Raw genomic sequence first — 25,414 nt, 5'->3', positions numbered from 1 at the left:
TCAGCTCTGTGGCAGGGGAGAGATCTACCCTCTCCTTCCCAGCCCCAACTCAGGGGCTGCTGCGGCAGGGGAAAGAGGTCACATCCATCGCATTAGAAAGTTTAAGAGCAGTAGTCTTACCTATGAGTTGTGTGCTTTTATTTGTGGAACAAATTTATATAGCACTTTTATGCAAAGTGCTTTACAATAGTTAGTAAAAGGTACACAACATTTGGAAAAGTCATTAAGTGGTCTGCCGAGACCCTTAGCAATTTTCAGGTGGTCCACGAAAAAAAAATGTGAGAGCTTGCAGATTATCTAGTAATTCTTGCAAGAGTTATTTAATGAACACATACACTGACCCGATGTGTGTTTATCATCTTAATACTTTCAATTATTTAAAAAGGTACAATAGTTCTTAAAATTATATGTACCATTGAACAGCCACATGGAATTTTGTAATACTTCTGCCACTGTATTTCAAGGTGTGCAATATCAATTTAAAACATATTGATGAAGGGTGCAAATCGCCAAGTTAACATACCAGTTCTTAACAATAGCTGCTACTTTTCCATATTGTCTTCTAGAACTGGAGTTAGAGCTTTACCGATCCCTTTTTAGGTTATCCCATCAGCCTCTCTTTTTGCTCTTGAAATATCAGCTTTGATTGCCTCTTTCTCCCATGCCACCCCTTCTGTAGGCAAGCTTGTAAAAAATGCTTAAAGCCACTTCGTCCTCCAACTCCCTTCTTAAAATTCCTCTGCCGTGGTATATACAGAAAAGACATCCGCTAGGCCATTGAGAGAGTTGTTACAGATTGCCTATGAATTAGATATTCAGCTAGCCTACAATATATCATACCCCCACCCTCTCTCTCAACCCCCACCTCTTCCAGCTTGTTCCATGCACCTGTTACAGTTTGTTGGAAGCTGTTTGGGCCAGAGACTCATTTCCTGTACTTGTAGAATGGTTTAAAATGGGTTTAGGCCCTCAGCACTACTTCAGTATAAACAATAAACCTGTCAAAAATAGTATTACCTATTATGTTATGGGTGATGTATACTACCCATCACGTGTATTACAATCTAACTGATGTTTTTGGTCTTTGAAACACCATTCTTCTCAGATATGGACATAAGGAGAAAAAACCAAATAGTTTTGGGATTGTGGATGGAAAAAGGAATGAGAAGCACTGAAATATCTAGTTACAGTCCACTCAGAAGAAGAATTTAGTAATAAAAGTGGTTCTGTACAAACACACACGAGTATCGGACAGGCCATTTGAATATAGTTTTATTTACATTTTCATATTCAAAGAAATTCAGTACAAATCATGAAATATTTACAACAACATTTATCATCATACTACACAGAAGTAAGAAAATGCATTGTTTTCTCCCAAGAGATTCAAACAGTAGTACAATTATTGCTGTTCCTTAGACTAAATTCTGTTAGCATTAGTATTAGGAACAAATCCACAGAATAAAGACTAAAGACACAAAATAAAAATAAAGTGCATTTATAGATGTACTTAGTTAACTTTGGTGGATGAGGCTCTAGACTGTGTACTAAGGCACCCTTGTGTTCCACTCTCCCCGAATATTAGAAAACTATCAGCAATAATTTATAGCTTCATTTACAGGAAATCAGTTGAGTCATTGCAAGTGTATCCAGTTTGCTAAAATCTATGCACACCCTCCTCAGTATTCAGTAGCATTCTTTACAACCTGTTGCCTTCCCATGTTCTATTCAGTAGTTGTAGACCTTCACCCTCAGTTGACAGTCTTCAGCATTTCAGACTCCCACAAAGTGTGGGCTAGCAAACATTGCTGGTGTTGGCTCTTTAGACAACCCCTGAGCCATATGATAGCCTTCAGACTCCATTCAAAAGTCCATTAATTCACAAGTTAGAAGCTTGAGAAAGTGAATGGGGTATTTAAAAAAACCCCACAAAAAACAGCACTTCTGGAATTGTTCCCTTTACAATATTTGCAAGTCAGACTTGACCTGCTATTTAAAACCCTTCAAATAGGTTTAGGAATATATGTTGCATTATATGACGGATTAGAACCTTTACCTCATCTGAAATAGGTTTAATATTCCACAAAAATATTTGGGGGGCAAGGGAATGTTGATAGGCATTTAGTTTGTAATTCTGTTCTACTAATTTGGTGCAGTGACAGTTAACATGATCATTGCTTTACATAAAACAATTAAGTCCAGACAGATTTCTATTACAACCAGATCAAAATTGATCTTTATATTAAATCTATGAGCTCCAAATCAAACAAACAAACAATCCCCACAGAGACAGCTACTACAGGAGATCCACTTAGTACAATATTTAAAAAAGCAGTGTATGTTTTCACAGGCTGAACGGAAATGTCGCTGCACAAGAATGGCTGGTTTAGGAAGGTTTGGTTCAATGTTAAAATCAGATGGTTTTCTTCACACGTTCCTTTGAGAGTTTTATCTGAAGGATACTTGCACTAAATTCCATATGGAAGATAAAAAGGTTTAAATTAGAAGAAGGTTAAGTTTTCAAACCATGTAATTGTGATCTATTAAAAAAATTTCATTTCATCCCAATATTTCCAATGCAACACTGCTGCTACAGAGTAGTTCATTTGTTATACTGTTTGACGTACATAATGACCACAACTGGCAGTTTGCTACAAAGGGTTCTGATTCCACATTGTTTGACAGATTTTCAGGATTTGATTTCTTGAACATGCGTTTCATCTGTTTCAAAGCTTGGGTTGTCAAGGTGAGGAAGGACCTCCACTTCTGGAGACTGGGACTTATGGTTTACAAGATGCAGATTGTCATCTTTTAGGATGAAACAAAAAGAAAAAATTATTAATAAATAGCTTTTGGTTCACTAAATTATGCTAAACTACACACACACACTTTCTCTTTGGAGCATCACACTCTCTATACAGACAGACCTACTTGCCATACGCTAACATGTTGCAACTGAAATGTTGCTCTGTACCCCTACATGAAGTCCAGACCCTTATGGGCTGCACTTTGTTGTCCTCTCCTCACTACTTCACTGTTGGCACCTTTGGAAATAAATTATAATGTCAACTACTTTTGCGTTAACATCTCACTGAGTACACCCAATATGGAGGAGAGGGCCAGGTTACGGTTGTGTGCTAGATCCTGGATAAGAGGTGAAGACAGAAAGAAGCTTAACAAAAAGTAGCAGGTATTGTAGCCCCAGGCGAGCTACAATGCACTAACACTTACAACAAAAGACAGGGAATATAAATGCATAAAAGAGCTGGAGGGAAATGCAAATAAATATTAAGTGGCAAGAGAGTAAGAGTTAAGCTATTTCAATCACTACGTAAATACACTGATGTGGCCAATGTTTGGCTGTGCGCGATGTAAAAATGTAGTCTTCAAGAATCTGGAATAAAAAAAAAAAAAAAAGAGAGCCACTTCTCTAGTTTGAGCACAGCATACTAGCTCGTCTGAACAATTCCACCTGCATTTTCCAGGGCAAGACTCCCAACAGGTGGCAGCAAACACCATGCTTTCCCATTGTTTGTTTCTAATTATTCATTAGAACCATTTCCCATTGGATCTGCAAAAAAGCTCTCTGCTTGTTGCCTTTTTCAACATCATTCTGGAGTCCATTGAAAAAAAAAAATTAGTTTTTCACATGGGAAAAGCCCAGATAAAGTAACAGCAAAAATACTGAGCCATTTAGGAAGCTGAATTTAATAGGAAGATTAAACTTACAAGGGATACAAGTACAGAGCAATTTGACTACATTTTCAAAGACACTTTGGTGAGATAGCACCTTGGGCATGGATCCAAGCAGAATTAAAGTTGAATCCACTGGTGTTTCCCTTAACTTCAACTTCCACCTCAAGAATGGTGTCTTACCTTTTGTTTTACTGGTTCACATAAGACCTGTGTTCCTGTCAGACTTCTTTTTCTAGAAAGTTTTTTTCACTAGACAACAATAACCTTTGACTACTAGGCCTTCACTAAAATTTGACTGGCCAGAACGTACTCTGCTTCTGCGTAGGGGCAATTTAAATAGCCATACCAAAACAAAACTGCACGTTGTCATACTGCAGGACAACTTCAATGAGGGGCTAATGGAATTTGTATAACAAATTGACAGAGACAGGGATCACTGAATACTTACGCTCTGAAGATGCATGTTCCTCTAGAGTCGGCTCATCTGTTCCTTGCACTGAAGCATACCCAGATGACGCAGTCTCACTACGATTATCCTCTTCATTAAGTGAAGCTCTATTCGATGCTTCATTGGACACTGTGGTCTGGAAAGACTCTCCTCCATCTTCTATATCCACCTTTGTAAAGTCAAATGATTTAAAATAAGGTGCAACTCTAATTGTCCATTTTATCTATGAAGCTGTAACCTGCCCAACACAGCTGTCATATTAAACCTTGTGTCTACAGGACAAGTGCGGCAACATGCCTGCTGCCTTCTTGTAGCAACCCTCCTGAGTCACACACAGTGAAACTAATGGAGATAAAACATGGAACAGAGGCTCATGGGCTAAGCAACTATCAGCTCGGAAAAGCTGCCTTCCACTGGGGTCCCTTTTAGGGCCAGTGCCACAAACCCTGGTGCTAAGCCTAGTTCTCAAGCTGCTGCTACAGGACAAGTTAAATCTATTTTACATACCCAGCAGAAGAGAAAGCTAAACTGACACCATCTAGTGAAGCAAACTGGAAGAGGTTCAGATACCTGTTACCTTGTGTACCCCTGTTCTCTGCACTTCCATTCCCCCTTCCTCCAAAAACACACAATATAGTACAGTTGATTTCTCAGCAGTCTCTCACAATGGCTCTTCCCTGGGTCAGAGGTGCCTAATAATAAACTGACAGTCTCTGATAAACACAAGCTCCTTAAAAGTATGTTATTAGAAGCCATCTGCTGAAGGGAGGAGAGCTCTCTGCCAGCCTTCTAGTCATCTAAAGACTCCTGGGGATTTAATTAAATAGCTGCAGGGGTGGTGGAATGGAGGGAAAGTGTTAACCTGAATCTGCCAAAAAATGCAGGCCAACCCCACTAACTAATTTATTGCAATAAGACTTGGAACTCTCAAATGCACACATCTGCTAGCCTGACCTGCTATAAGACCCACCCAAATAGGTTTTCTGTTAAAAGCAGCTACTAACTCTTTTCTGTTACACTTTAATCTACAACGGAGCATGTCACAAAACATTTTAAATAGCCAATGAGCAACTATTAAGCCTGCCAGCAGCAGTTTTCACCAAGAGGTTAGTCTTCTTTACTGTTTCAAGTGTCACACGGTAATATCTTACTATGGGAGACATTCAAAGTCTCCGAGCTTATTCTCTACATTCTAGGAGTACCTAAAAAAAAAAAAAATCAGTTGATTCATTATACTAGGACTAATATTTCTTAAGTCATTTGTCACCAAGAAAGAACGATAACTTACCTCAATCCCCAAAGCTTTAAGTATGTCCAATTTGCACATAGGACATGTCCTGTGTTCTAACAACCAGGGATCAATACAAGTCTTGTGGAAGAGATGGCTGGTAGGAAAAAAAGTGAACCATCACTATTTCAGTCTTAACACTCTTTGGTCATCATAGAACTAAATATTTTAGTCAACCTAACATTACTGAATATCCCAATGACTCTCATAGCATCTGTTCAATACCGTAGACTTTCAGTCCCCCAGTAACACTGCAAATGTTTAAGATAGATTTACATTTGTTGCTGCTTACTTTACTTACACCAACTACAGATAAGGGAAGATTTAAAGGTGATATTCTAATTTTGAACAGTAACAACCTTAGAAAGTTTAGGAGCCTTTATATTTTTAAGGTGCAAATATGAAGAGATACTGTGATATTGGATGGATAAGACCTAGACTATAAAACGGAGAAAATTATGGAGTGTTACAGGAGAGCTAACAGACAACATAGTTTTCAGTAAAGCCTAAGTAGAGTGTGTGTCCAAAATAGTTAAACAGCTCCATCAATCACTGTAGAATAACTTGTGGTTCTGTTTATTCAAGTTCAAAATAAGCTTTTTGAAGTTTGTCTCCCAGAGGTCTGGAAAAGGAATGCTTACATATTAACAGATATTAAGACTAGTTAAGGACAAAATTAACTCTTCCAAGACATGAGAGGTATCACACATGCCTAGTGTTGCTTCAAGTTACAGAAGTAGTTATTTGAACCAACTGTTGCTTATGACTACTCTATAACTGTTCGACCCTGTAATTGCCATAATGTCTGGTGCTTTTGTTAGTTTCTCTGTTTAAGAACAAACAGAGAAACACACCTTACTAGAGCAAGTCAGCAGGTAACCTGTGTCACACCCTTTCTTAAAGCCTGTGTGTGAGCACTAATTTCCCCAAGTGGATAAACCTTGAATTTATATAAGCCAAGTTAACAACAAAGTCTATACTTCACTCCTAGATTTAAGAGAAACATATTTGTCACTCAAACACATAACAAACCTAAGAAATCTAAAACCTCAGATAATATCATGCCCTCATCCTGGTGAGGAAGACTGCATCCCCACATGCCTACTGTAAGTACACATGGCTGCGTGAACATACAAGTACATAAAGTGGGTGCATACACAAGGACTACATACAGTAGAACCTCAGAGTCATGAACTGACTGGTCAACCACACCTCACTTAGAACCAGAAGTACGCAAATCAGGCAGCAGCGAAATATACAGTACTGTATTAAACGTAAACTATTAAAAATAAAGGGAAAGATTTTTAAGAAAAGATTTGACAAAGTAAGGAAACTGCTCCTGTATTTGTTTCATTTAAATTAAAATTGTTAAAAGCAGCATTTCTCGTCTTCATAGCAAAGTTTCAAAGCTGTATTAAGTCAATGTTTAGTTGTAAAGTTTTCAAAGAATCACCATAACGTTTTGTTCAGAGTTAACAACCTCCATTCCCGAGGTGTTTAACTCAGAGGTTCTACTGTAGTACACTACACGTGGCACGACTAATACACAGGCATGCATGCAAGTGCCTACCACACGCATATTGAATTGGTGATGGATCTGGGTTAGGAGACGAGAAACGGGAAGATAAGAAAAATATATGCATGATTTCACATTAACTGTAGTCTAGCTATAAGTGATTTAATTACTTGTCCTTTCAACCTTCAGTCTGGAGTGCAACTAGGCAAGGAAAAGGGACAGTCTCTAGAGTGCAATCATAAGGTGCAATTGCAGCTTGAGTAGACATATCTGAGCTTGCTTGTTGACACGGTCTTGTAGAAGAAGGTAGCTGACTTTTCAAGCTATCAACTTGAATGCGTCTAAAACCCTGACTAGATGCTTTTTTACTCTGGGAAGTTGATCCACTGTTAAATACCACTGTCAGCAAGAGGTCTTTTGGACTGCTGCTGAAAGCTATGTAACTGCTAACATACTTTAGTAATAAGAAAAATGTTAAGTGTTCCTGAGACGTGCTTACTTTTGCTAACAGTTACACTGTGCCTGCACTGGACCGTGGAGATCTGTTGATAATTGCTTTTGTCAACTTCTTAGTGTCATCAAGTCTTAATGTAGAGCTTCTATTGCATGGCAGTAGGGCATAGCGTGCTTACACAAATACTCACTTATGTAAGGTTATAGATAAAGATTCCAGCTTGTATTAGATAATGTATTTGACAGTTACATAACATTGTCTCTTCAATGTGGCTCTCTTCCTACTGTTGATGAGAGATCAACCATAACTTTGGATTTGTCCTACCGTCAGAACTTCTCAGCCTAAACATTGGATGAATGCTATTTTTTGCTTGCTTTTTTACACAAGAATTGTGTGACCAGATTTTGAAAGCTAACTCCAGATCAAGATAAATGCTTCTCTTGTTCCAAAAAGTTTTCAAAGTTCAGTTGCTAAAGTGGACCAAGTTCAGGACGCCTGTGTTGAATGCAGATTTTCTTCAAACTTTACTTTAACTTGTAGAGCAAGAGCTGTATAAACCCAGGAAAGCTTCCAAATTGAACTGGTTTAGTTATTAGAACACTAATTTTAGCTTTAACTCAAAGACAGCTGGACTATTTTGGCCAACCCTTCCCAAAACGAGAGGTTTAGGCAAGTTATGAGAAAAGGAAGATGGGGATAGTTATAAATCAGTCTTAATTATAGAGAATGTAAGCAGTGCACACTGAACTGGTGTTGTGAAATAGTAACAGGCGTAACGAAGCCAAAGAAAGTTCTAGTACTTCAACACTGGACTTCAGTAGGGAGAAGACGACTAGGATACGCAGGGGAGATGAAAGGAGATACTGATAAGATCTCTGCAGAAAATATTTATAATTTTAGTTTGGTCATCATCTTATCTTAAGAGAATGGAGGAAGTGGCAGCTATCCTATAACTAGTTTATCATTAAAACTTGCAGGGGAAAAATACATTGCAAATACAGACTACACTCAAATGTGCTGCCCATGAGATACCATAAATCTCAGCAAAAAACCATGTTCATTTATACTTTGACAGCCTGGTTTTCAGAGGTGCCAAGTAACCCCCCAAATTCCAATGAAACTAGTGGGAGATGCAGGAAGTCAGAACCTCTGAAAAGGAGTCAAGCCATAAGACCCAGGAGTTTGGGATCATACAGTTTTATACACTAGCACAGAAGTGTTGTGCCAATTTGATGTTTAAAAAGGCTAGGAAATCCTTCACAAAAGCTATGTGGTTAAATTCTTCAACCTTAAGAATCCATCACTCTCACTGAAAGTTATTACACGGCAATAAGCAACCTTTATTACGTACTTCCACAATTTCTAATGTTTATCTGAAAACATGATAGGGAGATTTAAGGCTATTTTGGTGGGGCAACAGCTATAGTAAGATTAGACTCTGTTGCACCCTTTACTGTCTTTTAACAAGGGTTTTGGGAAGTACATTTTAGCATTTAAAATATACATGGCAATTCAGCAGAAGATAACCTACTTGCAAGTTAAAATCCGCACTACATCATTTGGTTTGTATACTTCAATGCACACTGCACAGCTATCGCCATCAGGACCAATTTCCTAAACGAAGAATACAGGTCATTAGTTATCCTGAGACAGATTCATGATTAAGAGAGCTGCACACAGATTTATTCTGGAAATTAATCTCAAGATAAGTGTTCTAGCCAGAGTAAGCTAGAACAGGTCTCAAATCCAAATATATACAATGAATTACCAACCCAGTAGGTTTGACATTTAATCTGAGGCATTAAAAAGGGAACCCATGACTTATCAACAGCAAAATATCTTGTTTAATCAGTGGATGGGTTTTTAAAACCTTAGAAAAGCCAAAAGGAAGTAAGGGTACAGCTACACTGCAATGCAGTGAAGACTACGGGAGTGTGAATTGCAGAGTGCTCCAAAGCGTTGCACTTCAAGTGTCCGGTGTTTGCGTTAACATAGTCCTGTTTGAAAGAGGACTATGTTTTAAACAGGACTAAATTAATGCGACTTGAGGTACCTTTTAGTTCGTTCCAGCAGTGTCTATACAGGGCAGTTAAAGTGCAACACTTCGGTGTGCTCTAGTATTTGCACCCCTTACCCCATAGCTCACACTGCAGTGCAGTGTAGATGCTCTCAGTTCCACTGAAGAATGACTTCTGAATCTTAAAAAAAAAAAAAAAAAAAAAAAAAAAAAATAAAACAACCCAAACTGAAATTTAGTTTTATTCATTAATGCCCAAAGATCACAAGCATTTGGCGCAACTAAAAAAGAAACAAACCAACCAACCAACCACCACACCATTTAAAATGAAACAGTTGGCTCAAGTTACCCCTGCCAACTCCCTTCTGTGACTGACGTTACATTAGTTACATCTGCCAAAATCTCACAGTGAGAATGGAGCCGATTTTGCTATAGACTACAGTTTTGCAAGTTATATGCCCTTTGGAAGGCTTGGGCTCAAAACTGATTTGAGTTTGCACTTCGTTTCACTTGACTTAAGGCAGGAAGATTTTTGGATATTTATACAGCCAACTTTTTAAAAAAAGGAGAGGAAAGTTTGGACAATGTAGCGTCAGATTACATTTCAAAAGAATATAAGGAAATTATGTTGTCAATTATACCTTATCCCCCTGTTTTAACGTGCGCAGTTGTAGCTGTCCAATAGCTTTTTTGGCATCTGCTTTTAACTGTCTCTGTAACAAAAAACAAAAACAAAAAAAAGGAGAAGTGTTGATTAAACTACAGAATGAATTTTCCTATAAATGACTTAAAAAATCCTAATGTAACCAGGTGTCTCTCGATAATCCATAGATATTCAATATGGCCTTTGAAGAGAAAGTCTGCCTATTTATGCATCAAAAACATTAAGCAGAAAAAAAACACCTGAAACTTAGGTTTTGGATAGTTTATGCAGTTGTGCTTTTAAGGTACATGCCACATGCTTTCCACATGTTTTTAAAAAGGCCTTTCACTGAGAAAATACACAAAACCAAGGAATTTCAGATTTGTAAACATACACAATCATATCTTGATTAAGTTGCATCAGATCTAGCAGCATCAATTTAAACCTTCAGATTAACTCAACCCAGAAGAGGGAACACTGTAGAATTCAATCACAGGGAGTTAATACATCCAATTGCTGTGAATTTGTATTGTCACTTCCTAGCACAGACTGCCACTTTGATAAAAGCAAAGTTCTTTACCAGTCAGCTCCTCAACTACTCTTTAACATGCCCTCTGATCCAAACCTTTGAAATGAGTTCATTTCCTAATGTATACAAACCGCTCAGGAGCCTAGAGCTTCCTGGCACCAACTGCACCTGTACACTGAACAATTCAACAATTTTATCTGGTGACTGACCCAAGTTAGCATATGTAATATTTGCATCTTTGTGAAAGCTATTTTTTAATCTAGCCTGTAGACAGATTAGGGAAAACCTGTAGATCGTACTAGCAAAGACTAGCACCAGAAAACTTACAAGGTAGCTACAATGCCAGCAAAGAAGTGGGACTGCATTTCCCCTCCTCGCCCACCTTGTCAATCAATGTATCTGATTTTCTCAGGCTGCCAAGAGACAGAGGCACACACAAATGGCTAAACAGTGGAAGTTTTAGCTTGCCTAACAGCTATTGTTAATCAGTGGTACTGTGGGGGGTTCAATTAGCATGAAAGCCTGTATTTCTGCTTAAAATGTCACAAAAGTTTTATCTTCAGTGACATAATGAACCTCTCCCTAGTAGTTTGCAGGTAACTACCGCTTCAGGACATGAAGTCATAGCAGGCAGACCCAGCTACAGTGATAAGGATCTTTATAGCCCAGGCAAGGTGGATCAAAGTTCGGCAGCAAACTGGACGTTCTGCTACAAGTTAAAGTGTTGAGTTTGCCAATGTGTGAATGTAAACACAATCAGCACAGAATCTGGCTATTAGTTTTGAAACTTTATCCCTTCCCTACATTTTTAGTTCTTAACATAACTAAGATTCTGGTAGTGATAATACATAACTATTGTAGAAAGTCAGCAGGAGGAAGGAAGTCGCTTGAGTTTGACAGCTGAATGGAGGGGCCCTTGTAGTTTTTGACACTTAGGTCATGTCTACACTAGCATGGCACAGCTGTACCGCTGTAAGATCACGTGTAGCTGCTCCATACTGATGGTGGCACTCCTGTCGACATTATACCACCTCCAACGAGTGGGACAGCATCTCTCACCAACAGAGTGCTGTCCACATCACCACTTGGTGTAACTTATATTGCTCAGAGTGGGGTTTTCACAACCCTGAGCAACAAGTTATATCAATAAAAGCACTGGTGTAGACATAGCCTTAGAGAAGTGAGACTACTGCAGTTGCAGTATGAGCCCATAAACTCTTGTGACAAAGTTCCTCCTCTACCTTGGTGGGTCCTGCGCTTATTGGTGGATTTGTTCACCTCAGTGATCTTCCCCTCTTGTGGGACCCACAGTCTGGGTCAGCTCCTCCTGTATCTGATCAGGAGCTGGGAGGTTTGGGGGCGGGGGGGGGGGAACCCGGGCCCGCCCTCTACGCCGGGTTCCAGCCCAGGGCCCTGTGGATCGCAGCTGTCTATAGTGCCTGCTGTAGCTGTCATGCAGCTGTTACAACTCCCTGGGCTACTTCCCCATTGCCTCCTCCAAACACCTTCTTTATCCTCACCACAGGACCTTCCTCCTGGTGTCTGATAATGCTTTGTCCTCCTCATCCTCAACAGAACAGGTACATGTCTCAACTCCTCAGCTCCTTGCCTTCTTGCTTCCCAAGCTCCTCTCACACGCTGCTTCCTGCTTGACTGGAGTGAGCTCCCTTTTTAAACCCAGGTGCCCTGATAGCCTGCATGATTGGCTGCAGGTGTTCTAATTAAGTAGCTATCTCTACTGCCTCTAGAAAGAAATCTTATTAGCTCCAGGTGCCTTGATTAACCTGGAGCAACTGCCATTTGGTTACCAGGAACCTAGGGATTTGTTTAGCCTGGGGCTAACATACCTGTTTCTCAGTACTTTACTGTAGCCATCTGGCCTTGCCCCACCACACTACCACACACACACACACACACTCTGGCCTTGCCCCACCACACTCTCTTTATACTAAAGTTATCAGGAGTGAATTAGTCAACCATTTTAAGAAGTGTTGTCTTTAGGTGTCACACAAAGCAAACAATTTATAGAAATACGGGCAGTTCATGGATCAGAGTTATTGACTCAGGAAGGCAACAGGGTATCAGTTTGCATTCCAGTCCCATTTTCAAAGTTATCTTTGCAACAAAAAGGGGCTAGAGGCTTAGTACAATTCTACAGCAAGGTGCAACTTCCACAACATACACAGAGGCCATGAACTCAGCTAGAACAGACCGACAAGTCAACCTCAAACAAAAAACCTCAAAACAACCATAAAATTTATTTAAAAGTTTTTTTGTTGGTTGAATTAACACATCCAGATAACCCCACTTTGCTGTTTCCATTTGAACAAAGACTAATACCTGCAACGTTAGGCAGAACAAAAAATCAGATAATTTTAAGGTGTTTCTGAGATTGAAACCACATGGGTATTCTGTATTGTGGTTTTACGAGGGAGTCTGTATGACTAACAAATAGATGAAGAGCCCCAAAGAATGACACACAGTTCCACAGCGTTCTCATGTAGAGTATGGTACATTCATTAGAAGTGGTAAGTATATAGCAATATCAATACCATCTATTATCTACTGGCCAGAACAGCATATCTATATCTCCAGTTTATAGTTCTCTAAATCATGACAACTGAAAAAAGACTATGTAAAATTCACACCAGCATCTAATCCACATGGTTCGTGTCAGGATGGGCACATTACAGGAGTTTTGATTGGCTTTATTAGTCATTTAAAAAAAAATGTTTTGAGTTTGTCGAAGCGATAATGTTTGTTAAACTACTGCTCAGACTACACTGACAAGAGTCAACTCAATAACATCAACATTAACAGGAACAGTGGAAATATGTAGGGACCTAAACCACTATTTAATGACCGTTTTCTGGAGAGTTCCTGCTTCGGAACTTGCATCTAGATTCTGTGACTCCATTTTCCTGGCTGGATCTGGAGGCTTCACTAGCAAGTGAAGTAGTTTCAGTGCTCCCATTAAAGACAGACCCTGGCCATGGACATCAACTGGTGACCAATACCAGAAAAAGAAGCCGTTTAGAGGCTTAATCTGGAAAGAAGTTGATAAAAATAGCAGCCGCACATGTTCAGACAATTCGTAGTTTAGATCTGGTATCAATGTCAAAGTTTCCAATTTAGACCTGGTATCAGTGCCACAATTCCCACACAGTAATTCATTGGCAGACTTCCAAGCTGACTTTAAATTTAGAAACTCCACAGTCCCTTACTCTGACAATAGTCAAAAATATTTCTAATTGTGCTGTCAGCTATGCACAATGAAGTCTCTGAGAGCTGCATCACTGAATTCCTTCAGACACCTCTTCCCATTGAGCTAGTTTACCTTCTAGCACAGAGACTTTTCTAAGAGTGTCCACTTCTGAGCAAGTTTCAGAACATAATCTCTCTGCTAAGACCCTGTAAGACAGACACCAGCTGTACCCTGGTTCTCTCATAAGATGGGCTATACTGGGTCAGACCAAAGGTCCAGCTAGCTCAGTATCCTGCCTTCTGAGAGTGGCCAATGCCAGGTGCCTCAGAGGGAATGAACACAACAGGTAATCACCAAGTGATCCATCCCGTCACCCATTCCCAGCTTCTGGCAACCAGAGGCTAGGGACATCATCCCTGTCCATCCTGGCTAATACCCATTGATGGACCTATCCTCCATGAACTTAAGGCTCAAAAAAGAACTAGATGTTACAGACTTGACCTCCACAATATTCTCTGGCAAGGAGTTCCACAGGTTGACTGCACGTTGTGTGAAAAAATACTTCCTTTTGTTTGTTTTAAACATGCTGCCCTGTTTTAATTATTTAGGAGTTTGTGAAAGAGCAGGAGATAGTCTAGAAATTGTTCTGTTACACAAAAGAGTCCTGAACTTCCGTAGCCTTTGGAGAACTACACAGAGTTGCGTCACTGTCTGCAGTTATACTATTTGAATTTGAAATGAAGTCTGCCTCACATACAGCCTTGAAGTTTCCATATTGTCATTAAAGGCAGTGCAAGTAGCATTATCTAAGATTAAGACTACCCAACATTTTTCATTGTGAGTTCCTGCTTTTAACTGTATAACTTTGTCACCAAGCTTAAAATAGTGAGAGAACTTACAGCCCACACATCAAGTGTCCGCTTCAGGCTGATTTTTGAAAATATCAGTAAAAACTATTCAGCCATTTCTTAGAATAATGTTAGGGCAAATACTTTTCCCTATGTTAAATTAACAGCATTTTGTTAAGCAGCTCTTGTTACTCTATGCTTGGAGAAGGGACTTGAAATTTCGTATTGTAGTTGCCCTAAAGTCAGGGCATTTTGCTTTCTCTGTGAAAGAGTAAGTTACGGGCCACACATTGGTCAATGAAGATGAAACACTGAATAGCTGCTCATTCAGGGAGCACCACCTATTCTGTACAATGGAGGCAGTGATTGTGTGGAAGAGCATGCAGTCATGTATTTCAAGACTGCATCACAGTGCAGATACAAGGGGGCTGAATTATGGTTTTGCAGGCAACCTTAATGCTGTTTTTTTCCCTAACTTCAGTGCTTGCCTAATTTTTTTTTTTTATGAACAAGTCTTAAGGGCTTAAATTGACTGTCAACCTTCAACAAAAAATATTTTCATGAAGGTAAATGAATTTTTTTCTGGGTGGAAGAGAACAAGAAGCAGCCAGAGACAGGATGAGCCTGTCCTGGCTTCCATCCACACTGACAATTTAGAGTTAAGAATATGCCCCAGTCTGCAAAATTATGGATTTGCCATTGCCTGGTCTAAATAGGAGAGTCAGACCCAGATGGAAGGAAGCGAGGGGAGAAGACAGAGCAGCCTTTATTTCTGTCCCCCCATTATGGAAGGTAGCACTGATGCTGTCAAGTTCCTTTCCCTGCTCTTCCTCTGAGAGGATCATCACCGGTGCTTGCGAGATGAAGGATCTTCAAACAGGTCTGACACTCCTTATGTTCCTCCTATAATCCAGGCAAGACATCTGCATGACACGCCGTGCTCCACTATCCTCAGGCACAGAGGTTTAATTATTGTTTCCACGAACTTCGGCATTTCCCTGATGCAGGTCACCTTGCTTCCTATATCATCTTAAGTAGGTTACTTCTGAGGCATTATGTCATCTGTATGACAGCATTTAAGTTTAAACTTTGAACTAATTATGGTGAACTAAGTACTATCACTAGTTATTTCCTGGTGCCAGTAAACTAAATTAGAATGGGCTAGATTTTAGACAGACATCCTGCTAATTAGTACTGGGACTTCCCTCATGGGTCATATGTTTCATTCTATTTGCCTTTGACAGATTAATTTACTATTACTTCATACAGTTGTAAGTGTAAGAAGCCCTCTTCAATTGTTGGAAGTATTAACATCCAGAAATGCCTTCCTTGCTTATTAGAACCCTTAAGGATTTGCTGATCACACAGATTATTCCTTCTGCACATTCGCTGGGCCCAATTCTCATTTACATTTAAGACCCCTTTACTCTGTCAGAGTGTCTGTAGAGTCTCCTGGTATAAATGAGAATCAAGTCCTCTCTTAAAAGTCTATTTCAGTTTTCAGGTAACAGAAGTTGTCAAGTTTTGTTTTTAAAGGTGTCTCTCCTCTCCCACCCCACATTAACTACAAACCTCTTGAAAGAACAGTAAAGGACTCTGCAGAGTGAGGGAATCACGTGGTTCATGAGAGAATAATGTCTTTTTCTAGTCTTTTCTTTGCTATCCGCCTTTCTACAGTCACATAGTTTACCTGCTTATTCTGTTTAACTGGTGTATTTACCTGCATAAGAGTAAAGATTGCATTGAGACACATTCTACTTTTTACCAAGAAGTTCACAACACATAGATGGACCTCAGAGAGAAAAATCAGATCTCTTTCTCTCATACACACAACAATAAGGTTAACATGTATACCATTAAGATATCAGTTTGCAATAACTAGGGTCCTACTTAAATTTAAACAAACTACACAGCTGAAGTCAGTGAACAAAACCTTTCATTTTTCAGTTGTTTTATTAGAAAACTTGCAAGATGGACCTGAAGGCATTTTTAGACTGCCATTTAATAAATACTGATTCACTGGGCAGACAGCCAAACCTTGCTTTTCCACCAAGGGATGTTCTGATAATTAAGTACTGTAAAAAGGGTTCTGTGGTGGATAGAAAACAAAAGTCAAGATCAGAACATGGGGAAAGAGCAGAAGCCAGCACAGATCAGTTCCAGAATACTGAGAATTATAGGAAGAGTATTAAGAATAATCTAACCAAGTAGCCAAAAAGCATCATTAGACAAATAATGAAACAGTTTAGAAAACTGACTACTCAAATAAGTTCATGGATGCTTCCTTACATTGCTAGGTCACTTTGGACAAGCCTATGCTAACTTAAAATTATATCCCTTTGCCATTTGCTTGAGGAACTCCTCAATGTTTCAAGGTTTGAAAGCACACTTGCTTAGCACAAGACGTTAGAATGCCTTCATCCATCTGTCCAATATACAAATTCATTCCAGTTCTTAAAGACCCTTTCTCGAATCCTTGCATACAATCCACTTTTTCTGCTTAAGCACATATTGGAATAAAAAGACTAGAATCCAGCAAGTAGATCTAATGATGCAACAATACTGAAGGCAAAGACTGTTTGCGATCCTCAAAATGACTAGGAGCTGCATAGTTGAAGTAGGCATAAGAAACTGTCTTTCCAACTATCAAAAATCCTCCATTTCGGTTTGGAAGTTATTGATCACTACTGGTAAAGCTGAAATTTGGAATATTTAATGATCACCACAAAACTGACTCAATCTCCAAAACACATGTTCACCTAGAGTATTGAACAGTTCCCTACCAAAGCATGTATAAAGAAAAGCCATGACATTTCCAAGGCTGAGTCCAGTGAATAATGTAATGGTATGGCTACATTTGCAAGTGCACAGCGCTGCTGCAAGAGCGCTCCTGCAGCAGCACTTTGAAGTGTGAGTGTAGTCACAGCGCCAGCGCTGGGAGACAGCTTTCCCAGCGCTGCACGTACTCCACCTCCCTGTGGGGATTAGCTTACAGCGCTGGGAGCCGTGCTCCCAGCGCTGTGGCACTGTTTACGCTGGTGCTTTACAGCGCTGTATCTTGCAGCGCTCAGAGGTGTGTTTTTTCACACCTCTAAATGAGAAAGTTGCAGCGCTGTAAAGCACCAGTGTAGCCAAAGCCTAAGTCAAAGTTTTGGAAGTGCAAGTTTTTATTTGTACTGTTCAGCAAATGTTTAGTGTTTTCAAGAGCTAATAAAAACTTAAACAAAACTAATGTCATTCCTGGATTTTGTATTTACATAGTAAAGCCATTCAGCAAGAACATTCTTGGGTACACACCAAACAATAATAAATGAGGGTTGTTTTGGGTTTTGGTTTTCTTTTTAAAAAACATGCTTTGTCATTTCTCTACCATATACCAGCGAAGGGTAAAACATGCCAAAACCCAGAGGGGCAGTTTGGAGTATTCTTTTTTCTCCCAAATCATGACTACTTGAAGCTTTAGCATTACTAGTGGCTAGATAAATTAGTGGTATCATGAGGCAGATCTCTCTTCAATGAACATTGGCTGGCAATCTAAAATGTCTGGATTTGAAGATAGTTTAGTGAACGTACTTCCTTCTAAAGCACTGTTTCAGCTCCTTATAATGAATAGATCAGTTGAAGCTACCTTATAGGTGACATGCCAATTCCTCCCAATGCTAATTTTCAGCTCGAATCTAAATTAGTTGTACATGATTTGTGCAGGTCAGTAGAAAGAGTAAGCATTACTTGTTTATGTAATTCGTTGCCAAACTGAAGAAAAATAATGAAAATAAAAATCGTAGTTGTTAAGAAGCTAGAATGCAATTTAAGAAATGTGAAACCATACATTCTAAAGTATTGGTCAGATCCCAGTAGAATGCAATACATTTTAAGGAATCCATCTGACCATATATTACATCCAACAGGTAGAAACTTGTTCAATGTTCTAACTCAGCAACTTCAAAGGATGCATATAATAGCTTCTGAGTATCCCCCACAGCTCCCTTGACCTGCTTTCAACATCTATCTTTTAAAAGGGCTTGATAATGAAGACAGATTTAAAGATGGCATACAAGGGCTAAAGAATTCAACTAAAAGCCAGTTTATTCCCCAGAGGGTATTGTGAAGGCCAAAAGTATAACTGGGTTCAAAAACAACTTAGATAAGTTCATGGAGGATAGGTCCATCAATGGTTATTAGCTAAGCTGGTTGGGGACGCAAAGCCATGCTCTGCGTGTGCACGGGCCTTTGACTGCCAGATGGCACTGGATGACAGGGATGCATCAAGTGATTGCCCCGTTTTGTTCACTCCCTTTGAAACATCAGGCATTGGTTACTGTTTGAAGACAAGATACTGGCCGGGTTAGATGTAACACTGGTCTGAAACAGTATGGTCACCCTTATGTTCTTATGTAAAAGAAGATAAATGTCTAGTTTGATTAAAACTAGCAGACTGTCGAGAACATTTCACAGATGTTGTACCTGAACCCTATCTGCTGTATTTTCACCTAGTACCTCATGGAAGCAGTAGATCCCCTGACATTACCCATAGCTATGAGATTTGGAGGTGCTCTATTAGAATTAATATCCATAAGTAAAGAGCTCAAACCTTACAAACAAGAAGTTCTCAAACTACATATTGAAAACTTAATTGAGCTAAAAATCTACAATTATCATGCTATAACTCATGTTCAGCTGTCCTGGTTAGATTCACAAGAAACATTTTTCTCTCTCTCTCTCTAACCTTATAGAGTACCAGGAATGGAGATTGTAATGTAGGTTAACTGGAGTTGGGCTACATTCCTAGTGAGTCAGTTTAGCCACTCACTAGGTTTACAAGTTATGACTATTTTTGCTACTACAGTGACATAGTTATGACATTCTCATGTTTCTTCTTTGAATTTTGACCTATACAAGCTTGTTTCAAGCAGTCCAGTTCATGGACGGGATGAACAAGTGTATTTAGGGGATTATGTGGGAGGGTTATCAGTGAAATCAACTGAGATGAAGGGCAGGTTGTTTTATCAATCACAAATATCCAAGCACCAAATCTGTGATTTGCTCTGAGACAATCAGAAAACCATCTGTTACTTCAAGTGTCTCTTTACTGCACTATGGATTGGGGGAGGGAACTGTTTATCAGATCCTCTTTTCAAAGCTCCAGAAGACTGGGGCTTTACTGGAAGTCCTGGAAAGAAAGCTGGAGAGAGAACAGCCCTTGCAAAGTCACCAGAGAGGATCACATGTTCTGGTAGGCTCCTGAATGATACAAAAAGGACCATATAGAAATGGCTGTTCATATCCGGCACACTCAGCCCTTCTGCCTACTAGTGACTACAGCCATTTGCCTATGTTTTCCATGGGGAGAATAAACGATAGGACTAGATTCTCATATCAAATTAAGGCCTATTATGCATTTGTCCCCGAAATTTTAGGAGCTCTTTGTGACTAGAATATCAACCGTGAAGCAATCAAACTGGAGACAATGTATTAATTATATTAGCTGATCATTAATTACCACATAGTTGATATCAAGCGTTACTAATTAGTCAACAAAAGTTTCCATGCAAGTCCCTGCTGGGGCTTTAAAATTTGAGATTACAGTTTTATAATATGTCAACATGCTTTTGACACCAAAAGTTGAAATTCAGTAATTTCCTCTGCTGAGTGTCTTATTAATGTTAAATTTCTAAAGCAATTTCCGTCTTTGGTAAAAATCCTAAAATAGGAAACTCGTGTGGGCACCTGGCTTGGAAGACTCTCGAACATCTCTGTGTTGTGTCTTATCACAAAACTAGGAGACAGGAAATGCTAATAGCCGAAAAAGTTATCACCTGATCTAATATCAGCATTATTATTAGGTCACAGCTCTAGGGATAATGTTTATTACAGCTGCTGTACAAAACAAGCAGTTGGAGCAGATGTTTTGTTAAGTGTTCCAGATAATAAAAATTGGCTTTTTGTAATTCCATGGAAGAGAGTCTGGGGAACATTTGGCATTTTAAAGACACAAAACATCCTCAGACTGGGAAGTCTCACCTAAAGAAGCACAAAAGTGACCTTAAGCCATGTCTTTAAAATAACTTCTGCATTTGTCCATTCAGTGTTTTACAATCCTCTCCAAGGAGCACACTGTAGAACTTGCAAGACTAAGCTTTAAGAGCCTTCTTAATTCATGAAATTTTTAAGGAAAGAATGTTTTCTGCTGTTTCAAGTGTCACTATATCTCCTGGCATACCCCTGGAGCAGCAGCAAGACTACTACTACAGTAGACCATTACTAGTATGCATTAGTGATGGGGGAGGTTCATTACAAGTTACTGGATTTTGCAAACAAATGAAAATATACACACACATCAATTGTACTTTGCTCATTTATAGCACACAATTAGTATAAGCTTCATGAAATAGTTATTCTACAAAATGAAACTACAGACTATCACATCTATTACAAAATCTGAGGTAAGGAAAAAGCTATAATTTTTGTGCAAGTTGGAAAGGTTCTACTGTATACATAAGCACCACAGTAATAATGCAAGAACAACTGAAAAGTACATGCACTACATCTATGAATTTTAATATGAATGTTCAGTTGCTTCCAGTGGTGGGAAAACTGATGCCTATTAACACTGTATTAACAGAATATGAACTAACTAAATTTAGTCTATTTTTCCACAACTGAAGCAGGGGACAGTTGGTCTTACGTTCACTGGGAAGCCAACCTATTAGAACTAGAAGCTTTTGATACATTGGGGTCTGGATATAATAGCATATTAGATGGTCAGGGGTTAAAATAAATATTTCACAACTTGCATGAATTCAGACAGTTTATCAGGAGTAAGATTCTCAAGATTTCACAAACATTTGAAAAGAAAGGAGCCAGCACTGGTTCAGCTCGAGAGGTCAACGATAGCATAACCAACTAGGAAATAATAGTGTTGTGCCCCCAGGTCTGAAAATCACTGCTATCGAGTTTCATGTTAACTGCAATAGGACCTTTATGATGAGGGAGCTTGATTTCTGTGAAAGCAATGTAGAAAATTATCACAATGCGTAGCTTCCAAGGTTATGTCTGCACTGCAGTGGAAGCCCCAAAACTCCCCTTCCATCTACACGTCTGTTGGACTTGGACACAGGCCCTAAGACTCCACAAACATGGACGGTTCAAGCCCAAATAGAGCCAGGACCCAGGGTTCAAGCCTTCTCATTTTGCATAACGGATGTACCCGCAGAATTCCCTAGGTCAGTGGAAAGATCCTGCAGGTAGAGCTACAACCACCACCATCTCCCAATACAATATGCCATATACAACATAAATAAGCAAGTGTCAAATATACGGGAGAAACTAACCTCTCTCCTGTTCTGAGCTCTTGCAACCCTGAATCTTCGAGCAGAATAAAAAATGAAGTAGCCCACAGTTGCTGCTGTAACAATGAAAAACGACACTGAGACAAAGAAGATTGAATAGTGATTCATCCAGGGTGCATGCTTTTTCCCTACTTCAATAACCATAGTCACTTGAAAGCCCTTCTCAATCCGGCGTAAGATGTCCAGGCCTTTCAGATTGCTGATCATAATTGCAACAATGTCGCTTGCCCCTGTAAAGAGAAGAGGAAGCTGTTTTCAGTTTCAAATTATTGTATAGCAGAAGTGATTGAGGCAATTCTTTCAACAGTGGTTTTATGTCGCTTTAGCTCAGATACTAAAGAGAGCAGAATGGCAGTCTCCAACTGACCGTTTCTACACTTAATCTGTTAGCTAGCAGTTGTTTAGTGTTGCATTTTAAATTTTATCTTCATAGATAGGTTAGCATTTCAAGATATCCACTTGTTATCCACAAACTAGATAAACAAGTCACTTCAAATAATCATTACACAAGGCACCTGTCTGACATGCAATGTTTAAATTACTGTTATAAACCTGGAGCAATGCTGTGTACTATAGACGTGTGGATTTTGATACATACCTTTGAACCACATCACTAAGAACTCTTAGTTTATATCCCAGGGAGTCACTATGATAGGTACCTAGTTCTGAAGGACTGAAGTTTGTACCTGTATGTATGAATGCATGTAGTGGCTTAAAATCTCTATCATGAACATAGCATTTCAGAAAGTGCAATTCTAAGAGCTTGCTGATTTCCTTGTTCCGCTTTTCTTACACCTCCCTCCTTAATTTGGCAATACTACCAAATAAGATTTATTCAGACACAAAATAATCTGTTAAACAAAGGACAGATTCGGCTTCTATATTTTAACAAGAAATTTAGCATGACGTATGTGACTCCACCCAGGTCTCCTCTGAAAGATAATTGTTGCTATGGGTTTCCAAGTTTGTCTCAGTGGCTACGTCTACACCATGAACTATGATGTGACTCCCCCACTGGTACACACATACTGATGCTAGCTCTTATTAAGCTAGTGAGAGTATAAACAGCATAGTGTGGTAGCACCGGTAGCGGAGGCATGGCTGAGCCATGCAGAGTACAGAGCCCCTGGAAACCAGTGGGTACGTACTTGGCACGCCTCTGTTGCTGCTACCCAAACTACCATGGCTACATTGCTATTTATACTCACAGTAGCTTGATGAGAGCTAGCACTGGTGTGTGTACACCAGCAGAGTTAATCATATGTCTAGGTCACAGTGTAGCTGTAGCCAGTGACTACCATATCAAGTGTTCTACAAGACATGTAGAAGGATCAGTGTTGCAGAACCAAGTGGAATTTTAATGTCAGGCTGTGTTTCCTAGGGTATGTCTACACTACGGGATTATTCCGATTTTACATAAACCGGTTTTATAAAACAGATTGTCTGAAGTCAAGTGCATGCGGCCACACTAAGCACATTAATTCGGTGGTGTGCATCCATGGTCCGAGGCCAGCATTGATTTCCGGAGCGTTGCACTGTTGGTAGCTATTCTGTAGCTATCCCATAGTTCCTGCAGTCTCCCCCGCCCCTTAGATTTCTGGGTTGAGAGCCCAGTGGCTGATGGCGCAAAAATCATTGTCTGTCACGCGGGTGGTTCTGGGTAAATGTCGTCAGTCATTCCTTCCTCGGGAAAGCAACGGCAGACAATCATTTCGCGCCCTTTTCCCTGGATTGCCCTGGCAGATGCCATAGCACGGCAACCATGGAGCCCATTCAGCTTTTTTTTTACAGTCACCGTATGTGTACTGGATGCCGCGGACAGAGGCGATACTCCAGCGCTACACAGCAGCATTCATTTGCTTTTGCATGATAGCAGAGACGGTTATCAGTCGTTCTGTACCGTCTGCTGCTTGGCGGTAAATTGGCAATGAGATGATGGTTATCTGTCCTTCTGTACTGTCTGCTGCTATCATGGGTGCCCCTGGCTGAGATCGGCGGGGGTGCGCAAAGCAAAACTGGGAATGACTCCCCAAGTCAATCCCTCCTTTATGGTTTCTAAAAATAGAGTCAGTCCTGCCTAGAATATGGGGCAAGTGTACTAGAGAACCAGTGTATCAGAGAGCACAGCTGCTCCGTGTCAGATCCCGCAGAAATGATGAGCTACATGCCATTCACGGGGGTGCCCCTGCAACAACCCCACCCGTTGCTTCCCTCCTCCCCCAACCTTCCTGGGCTACCGTGGCAGTGTCCCCCCCCATTTGTGTCATGAAGTTATAAAGAATGCAGGAATAAGAAACAGTGACTTTTTAGTGAGATAAAATGAGGGGAGGCAGCCTCCCGGTGCTATGACAGTCCAGGCAGGACATTAAGCGGTGCGGGGGAGAGGAAGCCCAGCATGCCCGCATGCTGCTATGACAGTCCAGGCAGTACAGAATCTTTTCTTTACACAGGAAAGGGAGGGGGCTGATGGAGCTCAGCCCCCAGTTGCTATGATGAAGACGGTTACCAGCCGTTCTGTACCATCTACTGGGAATGACCGGGAGTCATTCCTATTTTTACCCAGGCGCCCCCGGCCAGCCTCACCTGAGGCCAGCCAGGAGCACTCACGGGTGATGGTGACGACAGGATATCAGTCATATGCACCGTCTGCCACCAGGGAGGGGAGAGGAGCGAGATACTGCTCTTCACTGCTGCAGCATCGCGTCTACCAGCAGCATTCAGTAGACATAGGGTGACATTCAAAGAAGTCAAGAAACTATTTCTTTCCCTTTTCTTTCATGTGCGGGGGGAGTAAATTGAGGAGCTATTCCCTGAACCACACCGGACAATGCGTTTTACCCTACAGGCATTGGGAGCTCAGCCAAGAATGCAAATACTTTTTGGAGACTGCTGTGGACTGTGGGATAGCTGGAGTCCTCAGTACCTCCTTCCTCCTTCCCTCCATGAGCGTCCATTTGAGTCTCTCGCTTCCCATTACGCTTGTCACGCAGCACTGTGTAGCCTGGAGATTTTTTTTTCAAACGCTTTGGCATTTCGTCTTCTGTAACGGAGCTTTGATAGAACAGATTTGTCTCCCCATACAGCGATCAGATCCAGTATCTCCTTTCCCATACGGTCCATGCTGGAGCTCTTTTTGGATTTGGGACTGCATTGCCACCCGTGCTGATCAGAGCTACACGCTGGGCAAACAGGAAATCAAAATCAAAATTTCACGGGACTTTTCCTGTTTACCTGGCCACTGCATCCGAGTTCAGATTGCTGTCCAGAGCGGTCACAGTGGAGCACTGTGGGATACCCCCAGAGGCCAATACCGTCGATGTGCGGCCACGCTAACCCTAATCCGATATGGTAATACCGATTTTAGCGCTACTCCTCTCATTGGGGAAGAGTACAGAAACCGATTTAAAGACCCCTTTATATC

At 40.3% G+C, this 25,414-nt stretch overlaps 1 protein-coding gene across 2 annotated transcripts in view; it reads right to left on the bottom strand.

The window, feature by feature from the left end:
• Positions 1-1,257: 1,257 nt before the first annotated feature.
• Positions 1,258-25,414, bottom strand: part of RNF128 (ring finger protein 128) — an 81,110-nt gene continuing 56,953 nt past the window's right edge. For both annotated transcript variants that reach the window (XM_032769463.1, XM_032769462.2), the window contains exons 2-7: positions 21,976-22,223; positions 10,061-10,132; positions 8,934-9,016; positions 5,433-5,529; positions 4,145-4,313; positions 1,258-2,808 (exon numbers count right to left, since the gene is read on the bottom strand). In XM_032769463.1, the coding sequence (XP_032625354.1) occupies positions 2,690-2,808; positions 4,145-4,313; positions 5,433-5,529; positions 8,934-9,016; positions 10,061-10,132; positions 21,976-22,223 (788 nt within the window). In that variant the 3' untranslated portion in view covers positions 1,258-2,689. The remainder of the gene's footprint in view (positions 2,809-4,144; positions 4,314-5,432; positions 5,530-8,933; positions 9,017-10,060; positions 10,133-21,975; positions 22,224-25,414) is intronic.

The sequence above is a fragment of the Chelonoidis abingdonii genome, chromosome 8 (genome assembly GCF_003597395.2).
Source record: "Chelonoidis abingdonii isolate Lonesome George chromosome 8, CheloAbing_2.0, whole genome shotgun sequence".
Taxonomy (NCBI): Eukaryota; Metazoa; Chordata; order Testudines; family Testudinidae; genus Chelonoidis; species Chelonoidis abingdonii.
The sequence above is the reverse complement of the archived record's forward strand: the minus strand, read 5'-3'. Positions and strand labels throughout refer to the sequence as shown.